Below are 13,872 nucleotides of genomic sequence, written 5' to 3'. Positions count from 1 at the left end.
CTGAATACATGCCCACCATGGGCACGAATAAACTCACTTTATTAAAGAACATTACTGCCAACATAAGTAGTCTTTTTTATACCAGAAACATTTAGTTCAAAGAACTGAGAAGCAGAAAGGTCATTAAACACAAAGGATTTGTATTCTGGTTTATGCTCTTAACTGGTGTATTACATTATGTCTCATCTGGGAATAAATTATTTTGTGACTTAGTTATGAATATAATTGAATATAAAAATTAACAACAAGCATTATAAGGGCCCCCAATTTTTTAATATACTTACTGTTAACTGCAGCAGAAACTAAAAAGAGAATTCAACAATTCTGTTGCTATTGTTTTCTTTTTACTTATCAAATCTACAAGTTACTTAATGACTACCTATTTACGAGGAATTTTTTTTAATTGAAGTATATTTGATTTACAATATTGTGTTACTTTCAGGTATACAGAAAAGTGATTCAGTTATATATATTTTTTTCAGATTTTTTTCCATTATAGGTTGTTACAAGATATTAAATATAGTTCCCTGTGCTACACAGTAAATCCTTGTTGCTTATCCATTTTATGTATAGTAGTTTGTTAATCCCATACTCCTAATTTGTCCTCCCCTTTCCCCTTTGGTAACCATAAGTTTGTTTTCTATGAATGACTACCTATTTAATGTGGAAATTCTTGGAGGGGCTTTATGCAATTTCCTATGGCATTTCATGGTTCAGACAGAGGCATCTGGGTCAAAAAAATGATTATGGCTACAGTTTCTGAAAGTTAATAAATGTTTGGGAATTACTAGAATAATTTGATGAGCAATTTGAATTAGAACTAATCACTTGGGAAGCATTTTTATAACCTATAGGTTAGTTTATTTTTTAATGTTTTAAATTTTTATTTGTATTTTAATTTATATTACTATTGAATATTTAATATTTTTGAAGATCACATTTGACTGTAACAGCTGCCTCTTTTTTTTTCCACAAGGATGAGTTAAAAATTGCTCTCTTATAAGGCCACATATTTTTATTTTTTTTTTTATTTTTTTATTTTTTTGAAAATTACAATGTTTTATTTCCTTATAACAAAAATGTATAGAGTAGTCTGGAAAGTGCTTGCTTTCTTCTCATTATATAACTTGTAATATGGAGTGAGCATCTTATCTACACTTTGGCAAACTGTCATACTCCTTTCTAAGTTTGAATCAGCTTCCAAAATTTTATCCTTTGTGCTGTCAATGCCATGAAACATCTCTGAAAGTTCCTTCAACGTGAAGTTTTTCAACAGCATCACTTCTGAGACGCATTCATTCTTTACAACTGCTTCCTCACGTGACACTTTATAGTCACCTTCACTAAGTTCTGCCTCCTGCATATATAGAACTGTTTCTTGAATGGCAGCAGTGTCAACATTCCCAACATTCCCATATCTTCTGACTCCATTTACATTCCACCCAAATCCTGCAGTTTTTTGTACAGTACGGTCTGTCACTACTGTGCAAAGCAAGGACTGCCTGTAATTCTTGGAATCTTGAGTGCAATTTCACAGTAGCATCCTTATCTGAGCTTGCAGCCTAACAGGTAGCTTAACATTAATCAATTCATGTTGACTTCTGAAATGATGAAACCAGCCTTTATTGGCAGTAAATAGATGTCCTTGTTTAAGTACCATTTTCCTTCAATGCAGCAACTAACTTCAATGCCAAACTGACTGGGGTATGTTTTTGATTACAGTCTTCAATCCAAAGGAGAAGTAAATGCTCCATTTCAACCATCAGCGGATTTCTGTTCCTAGTGCAATTTAAATGGAGCTAGAAGAATGTTTGGAGATAATGTAATATAGAATTCTTCAAATAAGGATTTGCAGACAGCCCAAAGACATCCTTTTGGGAATTTAGGCCCCCTCCACTCACTTCAATAATCTTGAGATCTTATATAAACCTTCCAATTCTTGATAAATCTGATAAATTGTGTTCTCTAACACCCTTCAATTTTATTCTTGGATCCATGTGCTCTTGTACTTCTAATCATCTGACTTGAGGGTCAAATATTAAATCTCTTGATTTAATAAACTCCCCTGCATATTTCTAGTATTTATCTTCCAAGACCCAGGAATCTTTTTCCAATATCTCCAGGAATATAATCCCCTTGCGGCTTCCATAAAGTAAGCTGGTTGTTTTCATTTAGCAGGTCTACATTTAAGTAAATCTGTTCTTCAGCATTTTCTGTAACCATCTTGAGATGAATTTTTTCGGCTAGAATCTGGATAAAGTAAACAAAAAAAGAACAATCTTGCTTGGAAATGTTGGACTCATTCTTGCCATCTTATTTCCTTCTTAATTCCCCCACTGCGGCAAAGGATCTTGCAGAAAAGAGTTCGCTGAATTAAAAGTCGACTTATCTTGGTATTACATTCTCATTCAGGCTCCTGAGGTCACACACCTACGGTGAACCATTACCAATAACTCCTTCGTTATTTCCGCATCAGAGAACTCTGGATTCGCTTCAACTGTGGTCCTGCCTCTACCCTTCGCATTCTCTAGCTGGGCCTCCAGGCCACATATTTTTAAAAGATCAAGTAGTTTCTCATTATAATGTGACTGCTAGAGATTAATAACAAAAAGATAACTAGAAAAACCTCATGTATTTCCAAGTTAAGAAACATTTATAAATAACTCATAAGTCAAAGTAGAAATGATAATGGAAATTAGAAATATTTAAAACTAAATGAAAGTACCACATCTCAGAAGCTGTAGGATATAAGTAAATCTACACTTAGTAGGAAAATTATAATCTTAATAAACTAGAAAGGAAGACAAGGAAAATTAATTAGCTAAGTATCCATCTCAAGAAATACTGAAAGAATAGTGATGTTACAGTAAAGTAAATCTGAAGAAAGCAGAAGGAAGGAAATATGCAATAAAGAGGAAAATTAGTGAAATTCTAAAAATTAAGTGGAAATACTCAACAGAAAAATTTGTCTTTAAAAAGGCAAAGAATAATGAAAAACACTAGACTGATCAAGAGAATGCCCAGATAAACAATATTCACAGTGAAAAGGGGATATAATTTCAGATTAAAGAAGTAGAGATTGTAGTTTTCCAGAAGTAGCAGACTAGGTGGTTTGGACCAACCCTCCAACTTAGAATAATTAGAAAAGCTTGAGAAAAACATAAATATCTAATGTAAGATATAAAAAATATTTGAAGGGATTAGAGAATTGAGGCAATGAGGAAATTGCAGGGCCAAGATCTGCAAAAGGAGGGTAGCCAGAGATGTGAACCTACCATTTTAGCCAGCTGAATCTAGCAATATGGTAGAAATGAAAGATTGATTTGACATTAGAAAATAAATTAATGTAAATCACTACATTAACATATTAAAACTATAGGGTAATTTCAACCCATGTTAGAAACTGTTTTATATACTTTAATGAAAAAAAAAACTCAGCAGATTTGAGGTAGAAGAGAATTTCCTTAATCCAGTAATAGGAATCAACCAAAACAAATAAACAAACCCTACAGCAAACATTGTGCTTAATGATGAGATGGTGTATGTATTCTTGAAGTTCGGGAATAAGATAACAGTGCCCGCTCTATTAACATTCCTGTTCAACATTGTACTGAAAGTCCTAGCAAGGAAAAAAAGTATTAAAAAGAACAAAACAATTGTTTGTATGATTATTGACGAAGAAAACCTAAAATAACCTATGATAAAGTATTAAAATAGCAAGATTGATGGATAAATAATATTTTAAAAAACAGGTGCTCTGAACACCATCAACAAATGAAACAATTTTAAAAAGAACATTTACAAAAATAAAAACAAAATAACCTCAAGCACCCAGGAATTGATCTAACAAAAGATAGGCATGACCCATATGGAGAAAATCTCCATTGTAAGTGGAGATATGCCATGTTCAAGGATTGGAAGACTCCATATTGTAAAGATGTTAATTCTATACAAACTTTTCTTTAGATTTATTACAATCTCAATTAAAATCCACAGGTGGATCTGTGTGTGTGTGTGTGTGTGTGTACATAACCTCCTAAGTCAATTCTAAATGTATAAGGATGTTCAGAGGTCCAAGGATTGTCACAATATTCTTGCTAAGAAAATCTTGAATATGTGGGGAACTATGCATATTACTGATAGGATGATTCAATACTGTATGATATAAATTCTGCAAATTAATTTGTAAAGTCACTGCATCCCAATAAAAATACCAAGAAGATTTTTTGGTAAGACCTAACATGCTTTCTCTAAAATTCATTTGGAAGAGAAAGTATGACATTAGCACCCCAGAAAAATGTTTATTAGGGTAATGAGAAGATCTTGCTTTGCAACTTGTCAAACCTTTTAGAAATTAAAATAGTGTGGTGGTATTGCATACAGTACAGTATAGAGACCCAAAAGAAAACTTGTAGGACTTTCCTGGCGGCACAGTGGTTAAGAATCTGCCTGCCAGTGTAGGGGACACGGGTTCAGTCCCTGGTCCAGGAAGATCCCACCTGCCGCGGAGGAACTGAGCCTGCAAGCCACAACTACTAAGCCCACATGCCACAACTACTGCAGCTCTCGAGCCTAGAGCCCGTGCTCCACAAAGAGAAGCCACCTCAATGAGAAGCCCAAGTACCACAAGGAAGAGTAGCCCCTGCTCGCCGCAACTAGAGAAAGCCCGAGTGCAGCAGTGAAGACCCAATGCAGCCAATAAATTAATTAAAAACAAAGGAAAACTTGTACATGATAAAGATGGCATTTAGAAAAGTATAGGCTTATAGGTCTTAGACCTTATCAATCTTATGGGTCTCTTTTTTTTATAGGTCTCTTATTTACAATATTTAAGATTAAGACTCTCCCAGAATCATTGATTCATTACTTTTACGCACAAAAAGGATAAAATTTCATTTCATGACTCTTCTAAGAAAAAGAAATGATTATTTATACATCTTCTAAAATTACATATACTAATTTGAATACTTTTACTCATGATGGTCACTAGCACAAAAATCCTTCAGATATTATTAAATGTTTAAAATCCAGATACCTTGCAAGAGGATTTATACAGACACTCTTTAAAGGATAATTTCATGATTACTAAATATGCAAAAGATTTCAATTTAGTAGATTTTTTCCCTCCCCACTTTATCTAAAAAGTTTGTTCTGAATAGAAAAACTTGGTCATTTAAAATTCTATCTTATGCACTTTCTTTTTTTGTTGTTGGTTTTTTTGTTTGTTTTTTTGGCTTGAGGAACTTTATTGATTTTACTTGAGATAGTACAGGTAGATGGAGATAGTAACTCCTATATGTTTGGAAAGTAAGCAGAGATAATGATCTTGGTTCGGTACATAGCATCTCAGGCAGAACACCCAGATGGAAAAATGAAATAGGCAATTGGAAATATAGATGACGGACAGTACCTACTCTATACCGTATGTATTGATATCCATATATATATATATATGCATATGCATATTCTTTTTTGATATTTTATTTTTTTTATTTTTTGTAAAAATCCCATTTGTTATTGGAACTATAAATTGAGAAGACCTGCACTTTCAAAGACTCAGGATTTCATTTGCTAGGTCTGATCTGAAAGATCAGTGCCTGCAGAAAACTAACACAAAATAAATAAAAGACCATAGATTTTCAGAAATAAAAATGGGGTTTGTAAAAGGTTTATAAAAATGTAACTTTGTAATAGGAAAGGGCTGAAACAAGGGACAATTCTAAAAATCCATACAGGAAAAGGTTATGTTTGACTATATCAAACTGGTTTCATAGGATACATGCTGGAACTTTTCAGTGCATTTTAATAGATACTGATGAAGAAATACCTATTTTGTTGTATATGATTTTTTTTCTAAGTTGCTTCATTTATGCATGTTTTTCTGCAATCAGCTTTTCTCATTTAAAAATATGTTTTAGAGTTCTTCGTATCCACATAAAGTTATCCCTTTCTTTTTAGATATTGCACCATATTGCAAAGTATTACATACTATGGCTTGTGTAATCAATCATTCCTTCTTTATGTACATTTAGATTACTTTCAGTTTCTCCCTACAATGAAACATACCTTTATATGTGCTTCTTTGCATTTAGAAATGATTGTTTCTTGAGATTGAATTCCCAGAAAAAATTGCTGAGTCAAAAAAGTATGCACATTTAAAATTTTGATAGATACTGGTACTCTCCAAACAAGCTGTACCAGTTTACACTTCACCATAGTGTATGAGAGTATCATTTCCTACTACTACTTTCAGTAGTGAATAGTGTGAATCTTTTAAATATTTGCTACTAATGTGGACAAAAAGAAGTTATTCATCTGTAACTTGTGTAGTTATAAATAGATGAATATCCATAACCAGAGAATGCTAAAAAACTAAGAGAAATGTATCATTTACTTCCAGGTCAGTGCTGACAGTTGCCTGTGAACAGACTGAAGTCCTGCTTTTTGATCCTATATCTTCAAAGCACATAAAAACACTTTCTGAAGCTCATGAAGACTGTGTAAATAATATAAGGTTAGTATTATAGTGAAAAAGTGAACTTTATTAATGTGACCCAAAGTATTCTGTTTTGGAAGTTAGTGAAAATTTATAATGCCTTGTCCAGCAGTACTAGATGATACACGTTTCTGAATTGTGAAACTTATCCCCTTAATTACAAAACTTACTGTTAAGCATTATGGATTGAAATCTCTCTGAAATGTATTTTCATTTCCATATGATTTTACCTTTTCTCTTTGTGTATTAGGGTCATCATTATGAACCTCAGCCATGTGTTATGATAATCCTGTAACACTTTTGGGCAGTTCCATTGCTTAGCCTCTCTCACCACCAGCCCCCAAATTCAAACTGTTGAGGGGAAAAAACACATAGGCACAGAGAACTTCTTTATAGCATTGTTGGAAGCTCCTTAAATTCTCAATAATGTAGGAAGTAAATAACAGTTGAATAGCTTGGTGGACTAATACGCAGTCATTAAAATGATGGTTACAGAGACTACATATCAACATGGACAAATGCTTGAGAAAATATAGGTTAAAATCATAAAAACTGTATAAATATGACATGATGCAGAAGAAAAAGTTTAGAAGGAAGTATTTTACAATGGTTACAGTGGATGTATTAGGATGGATTATGAGTAATTTTCTATTTTCTAAACTTTATATAATGATTTTCATATTGAGTACTTTTAATGTGAAAAAAAGAAGAAATGTGGAAATTACTTCTAGTCAAGGTGACATCCTGAATTTTGATGTAACTTCTAGCTCTAAACATATAGAAGAATAGATTAAATAGCACAAAAGATATAGCCAGGCTCTGAAACAACATAAACATCTTTGTGATCATATGGCCAGACTACAACACAGACACAAAGCTGTTACAAGGTTAAAACCACAAACCCACTGAGTTTTCAATCTGGCACTGACATAGTAGTTTTGCTCCTGTCAGGAATCAAAAATGCTAAAGAGTTTCATGTGAGGCAGGAACCAGAGCCAGAATTAATACTTGAAGCCAGGGGTTTAGTTGGAATGTCTGTCCCATTTGTGAAAGGCTGAAAAAAGGAAAAAGCTATTAATAACCTGGGGCTATAGGTTTAAGCTGATAAAGATACAGCCTCATGACCAGGAATTGAATGAAGCCATTGCTGAGTCAGTGATTGAAGGTGTATATGTGATAGCTCCAATATCATCAGGAAACTAGAGGCCTTACTGTCATTATGAGGCCTAGTAGTGGATTTGGGTCCAGAAATCCAAGTGGGAACAATTATAGAACCATTAAATAGGAAGAAAGAGAGAGAAAAATTTTTTTAAATCTTTCTTACTCAAAATGAGCCTACAACCAAAATTCTAAAACTCATGAAGATATCTAATATTAATATCATAACAAAATCAGCAACTAGAACAGGCATTTTCTCTGGATGAAATTAATTTTATGGAGTAGTCCAACAAAGACTTTATTTTAAAAAATGAATTATTTTATTTATTTCTTTTTGACTAGGTAATACATGCACGTGGTACAAAATTCAAAGGTACAAAAGGGTAAACAGTGAAAAGTAAGTCTTATCTCCGACCTCTGTCCCCTAGCCACCCAGTTCCCCCTCCCCAGAGGCAACCACTATTACCAATTTCTTGCTATCCTTTCTGAGATAGTTCATGTGTGTACAAGCATATATACACACATATACAAACACTGTTATACAAATGGTAGCATTCTGCACATACTGTTATATATCTTGGCTTTTTCACTTAATGATATATTTAAGATCATTCTATATTTGTACCCATGGGATGATTTTATTCTTTTTAACAGCTGCATAGTATTCCATTAATTGGAAGAAACTTTAAATCATTTTTAGGATGCTCAAAGAAATAAGTTAAGGAATTCTTTCCATTAATAGCTCAAAATTATGGAAAAAAAGAAATGAAACAAAAACAGGTTAATGTGGAAAAGAACCAACTAGAACTTTTGTGAATTAAAAATATAGTTGGTATATTAAAAAAGTTAATAGATGGGATAAATATTACCCTTTATACCACTCATGAGAGAATTAATGGGTTGGAAAATATTACTGAAAAGTTCACCCAGAGATTAATTGACATGACATCTCAAATTACCAAAAAAAGAAGTTGCAGAGCTTGGAGGAGAACTAAAATTTGAAGACATAAAGGCTGTGAATTTTTAGCATTGAAGAAGGACCTGAATCCTTGAATCTAAAGTAAACTCTTAGAGTCAAGCGGGTTAAACAAAGATAAATCCACATCTAGACAGGTTGTGGTGAAACTCTGGAATATCAAAGAGAAAGAGAAGATCTTAAAAGCCACCAAAGGTAGAATCCAGATTACCTGTAGAGGTACGATAATTAACTGGTTTCTTATCAATAACTGTTGATGCTAGGAGAAAAAGGAGTAATATCCTAAATACTAAGACAAAGTAATGTTTAATACCATTTCATATCCAGGTAAATTATTATTCCAGAATAAGAAATTTTGATTCAGTGAAACTGTAAATGTTACTAATTATTAATAGCAGAAAGATAATAATTTAGGATTTTTGTAGGGGAGGGTGCATTTAAAACAAAGTTAAAATGAAAACTCTAGATTAGCACTATCCAATATGATTGTAGTTTTAAATTAAAAATTGTCTAGTTATCGCATTAAAAAAGACATGAAATTAATTTTTAGTAATATATTTTATTTACTCCAGTATGCCTAAAATGTTATTTCAACATGCAATCAATATAAAAATATTGAGATATTTTACTGATACTTTGATTTTTTTCATGCAAAATCTTCAAAATCCAGTATATATTTTACACTTAGCACATCTCAATGCAGACTGGCCACATATTAAGGATTCAAAAGCCACGTGTGCCTAATGGCTACCAAATTGCACAGTGTAGCTCTGGATGGTAACAAATAGATTGTATGTATGGGGGAGTTTTGTTTAGTGGGAAGGTATAATATTTATGGTCCACATCGTGTTCAGGAAGAAGATAGAAATATTAAGTAATTTCAAACTCTTTCAGAACAATCTGTAATTAAATATATGATGGAAAAAAACTAAAATAAATTAATAAAAACACAGTTTATAGCTTCCAAACCAGCAAAGTGGGGCAGGGAGTGGGAGGGTGGCAGAGAATATTGAAAACTTCATTAGTTCAGTAAAAGAAAGGAAAGCTTAAAAAAGTAAAAAAAAAAAAAAGAAAACGAAAGGAAAAATACATAGAAAACAAGAAGTAGAAATAGTTCCAAATATGTTAATAGTTCACAATAAATATAAATGGATTGATCTTCTTTATTAAAAGGCACAGAGATAGCAATTTGAATAAAAAACATAATCAAATATATACTCTTTATAGAGATAACAAAAATAAAACTACCCAGAAATGGGAAAAGAAAACTGATGTAGGTTATCATTATTGAACAGATGGAAGACTAAAGGCTTTAAAAAGGATAAAGTGCAAACAGTACATATTAATAAAAAGAAAAATCCACCAAGAAGATACAATAATCATGAACTTGTATACAACTTTAAATTAAGAAAGGAAAAACAGAATAATAATTACATCTGTAATATTAAGAAATTTTAATACAGTTCTGTCCAAAACTGGTAAATCAAGCAGATAAGAATTAGATTGTGGAAGATTGTAAATACCTTGAACAACCTTTCTACTAAAAATAAAAACACTGGATAAATTTTTTTTAATGTTTTTTAAATGTAGAGTTGAGCTATAAGAAAGAAAGAAATCTTAGGGCCAGAAATGAAGCAGGAATGCAAAGAGGTAAACACGTACTCACGTACTTTTACCTTGGAGGCATCTGCCAAATGCCTGTGACTCTTGAGTTTCTGTTTTGACAGGTATGAGGAATACAAAGGACAGGAGAGTTAATTCTACGTCCAGTTCAAGGTGAGGAATCTAATAGAAAACTCTGCATAAGGCTGGGGACTCCAAAGGGCTATAGTTTCAGCATAAAGGTGATCTAGAAATAAACCACCTTGTTCATCTAGACTGTGGCATTGGGTAGAGGGATGTCAGAAAACTTCTGTGAATTTCTAACCACAAGGCAGCCTTCATGCAGCCTTCACAGTGCCATATGGTCTAAAACCCTCCAGCCAGCAATTTTAAACTGGATCCTGCTTGGTAGTGCTGTTAGGTACCTGCAAAAAGAAATGCAAATCTTCTCTGGAGGAGAAAACTCAGTATTATAAAGAATTCAGTTCTTCCCAAATTAATCTATGAATTTAGTGCAGTTTTAATCAAAATCCCAACAGAATTTTTTTTTAACTTGATATAAAAGTTCATATAGAACAGCAAAGTGCCAAGAATGTCTGAGACAATTTTGAGGAAGACTGAGATGGTAGGAGTACTCACCCCTCCAGATTTCAGATGATGTCTTGGGACAGGGATAGATTGGGTGACCAATGGAATGGAATAGAACTTCCAGAAACAGACCCATGCATATATGAAATTTTATATTTGACGGCAGGGGCATTATAAACCAGTGGGGGAAAATGGAAAAGAGAATTGATTATATATATGAAGAAAGAAAATGAAATTAGACTTGTATCTCATACCATAACTAAAAATAACTGCCAGTTAAAGACCTAATTATGAAAGCAAACCTTTTTAGAAGAGATATAGAATATATTTATGTTTTAAGTACGAGAAAGGATTTTTTTTAAGACACAAAAAGTATAAACCATTAAGGATTGATAAATTCAACTGTATTAAAATTTAAAACTTCATTGTAACCAAAGATATAACAGTGTGAGAAGATAAGCTATAAGCTGGTGGGAGAAGATACTTGCAATGCACATAGCCAAAAAAAAGATTAGTATCAAGAATATATGAAACAATTACCTTAGAGCAAAATAGGCAGAGACATAAGAGAAAATAAAATGAGCAATAAATATGGAAAGATTTTCAAGCTTACTAGTTATCATGGAAATGCAAATAAAAATAACAATGAAGAAATATCAAGTATTAGCAAAGATGCTGAGAAATAGAAACTCTTAGACATTGTTGATGGAGTATAAATTGCTAAAATTATTTTGAGCAATTTAGCAATACCTGGTAAAATTGAAGATCAGTTGTTTAAAAGAAATAAAAGCCCATGTGAACAAGGAAGTATGTACGGAAGGTTCATTGTAGCATCATTAGTAATAGACCTTGGAAACAAATCTCCATCAAGAGGATGATAAATTGTACACTCATATAGTGGAATACTATACATCAGTTAAAATAAATGAACTAGAAGCATCTGAGATACATCTCAGAAATTGAGTGTTGAGCCAGAAAGGCAAATTGTAGAATGAGCTGTACAGTGTGATACCATTTACATAAAGTTTCAAAATAAATAAACTTGATGAGGGCACGTATTTGTTTGTTTGTTCTCTGCTCTATCCCCAGCACCTAGAACTGTGCCACATAGTGGGTGCTCATTAAATATTTACGGAATAAGTTGAATGCAAAACAAAACTGTGAATTGCTTATGGAAACATACTTATGAATTCATAGTATTAAAAACTTGCAAGGGGAGTAACAACAAATTTTGGATAGTGGTTCCCTCTGGAGTGGGAGGGAGGGGAATGGGAATGGGGAGGGATACACAGGGTTCTTCTACAAATTGTGTTTGTAATGTTCAAAAAAAAAATCTGAAAGATAACCAAATGTTAAAATTTGATAAAGCTGGGTGGTGGGTATCACAGGTGTTTGTTATATTCTTCATAATTTTTTTTATGTTTCTAATATTTTACAATTTAAAAATTTCTTATCTCAAAAAGAAAAGACATGTCAACTTGTTTGCCCCTGCTCAAAATGACCTCTAATTTGCTATTAGAATTTATGTTCTTTTTCAGCGTCAGTTCTCATTTGCTGCTATCAATGTGCCTGCCCCAGTATCCCACACCTACAAATTTGAATTTGCTTCTTACTGTTGGTTAGAAAAACAGATTTTGAAGCTATTTAGAAGTACATATCACTTAAGTGTTTTGAGTAAGGATCTGAAGGGCCCTCTGGCATGAGCTTAAGTGTGCATTACTTATTAATAATACTAACTTCAATTTCGTGAGTGCCAAACCTTTTGTGAAGCACTTTTAATACATTATATTGTTTAATCCTCATAGTATCCTGATGTGAGATAGATACTGTACCCATTTTAAGGAATGAAGAAACTGCAGCTCAGAGATTTGCCCAGGGTATTATATATAATAAGTGGTAGAGCTGGAATTCATACTCAGTTCCATTAGACCACTTCACTTTACTGTTCAGAGATATGGGCATGCATTTCCTGGTTTGGTTCTAGTCATTTTCCACATACTTAGTAATGTCTTCTGGTTCATTTCTTAATTTTGAGGTTTGCTTATCTTGAAAATAAAAATATGGATAGTTGTGGAGAATATTTTCTGTTGCTTCATATGAAAGTAAGGGGAAACATACGTAATTTAAATTCTTAAGCCCATTATGCAGCCTTACTTTACATTCATGAGGACTCTCTGTGAGGATTTGAGTCCATTTAATAATCAGGGTCCCCCAGTTATGAAGTTAGAGGGGAAACTGAGGTTATCATAAGAATATTTACTTAGTGATATGGCAGTTAAAAAATTAGTACCCATTTAAATATTCCAGGATCTGCTTTTCCCTCCCACTGTCTTTGTTGGTCTTTTCCTGATGTTATATTTCAAACAGTATAATGTAGGTGCAGTGCTTATCATGGGGAACATGAAATTTCTGATCTTGCAGAGGATGTAAAATTTTGCAAGGCCCTGAGAATGATGTTAGAGAACTGGTCAAAATCTTTGGCAAATGAAGATCTGATAGAGTTAGACTAGTTATCAGAGAAAAGAGAACGACAGAAGTGATGGCATGATAGAAACTTAAAAGAATTATGTGAATATCTCACAGGACTAAGGAGAGGCCTTTGGTGAAATTGATAAAGACCTTGAATGTTATACAGAAATGGCCCTCTTTTTATTTCAGTACAAAACTCAGATATGAAGTAAGGATGTCATATTCTGCTGTCATAATTTCATTGGAAAGATTATGAAAAAAACCCAAACATTTAATTTGTTCTTGTTCTAAGAATTTGTATATAGTTAAATGAATGTAAAAAGGTTTAGTTTCATGATTTTTAGGGTTTTTTTTTAATATACAACACTTTCTTTCCCTTGTACAATGAAATGTTGATATCTGTTTTAAGAAAATTCAGTTTCCTTTGCTGTTGTCCTTTACTAATCATCCTCTGATAATGAAGACAATTTACCCAGAGCTGTTATATGTTGGAGTTTAATGCAGGCATATGGAAACGTTCTGTAATTCAGAAACTCATAGATTTCAGTGTGTATGAAGGAGAGTCTCTTGTTTATTAGAGACT

The 13,872-nt window shown here is 32.8% G+C and overlaps 1 protein-coding gene across 4 annotated transcripts in view; it reads left to right on the top strand.

The window, feature by feature from the left end:
• Positions 1 to 13,872, top strand: part of DCAF10 (DDB1 and CUL4 associated factor 10) — an 81,105-nt gene that overhangs the window by 34,461 nt on the left and 32,772 nt on the right. For all 4 annotated transcript variants that reach the window (XM_057721241.1, XM_057721244.1, XM_057721240.1 and 1 more), the window contains one exon: positions 6,401 to 6,514. In XM_057721241.1, the coding sequence (XP_057577224.1) occupies positions 6,401 to 6,514 (114 nt within the window). The remainder of the gene's footprint in view (positions 1 to 6,400; positions 6,515 to 13,872) is intronic.

The sequence above is a fragment of the Hippopotamus amphibius genome, chromosome 2 (genome assembly GCF_030028045.1).
Source record: "Hippopotamus amphibius kiboko isolate mHipAmp2 chromosome 2, mHipAmp2.hap2, whole genome shotgun sequence".
NCBI classification, from domain to species: domain Eukaryota; kingdom Metazoa; phylum Chordata; class Mammalia; order Artiodactyla; family Hippopotamidae; genus Hippopotamus; species Hippopotamus amphibius.
Note: the sequence above shows the minus strand (reverse complement) of the source record. Positions and strands in the feature narration are given on the sequence as shown.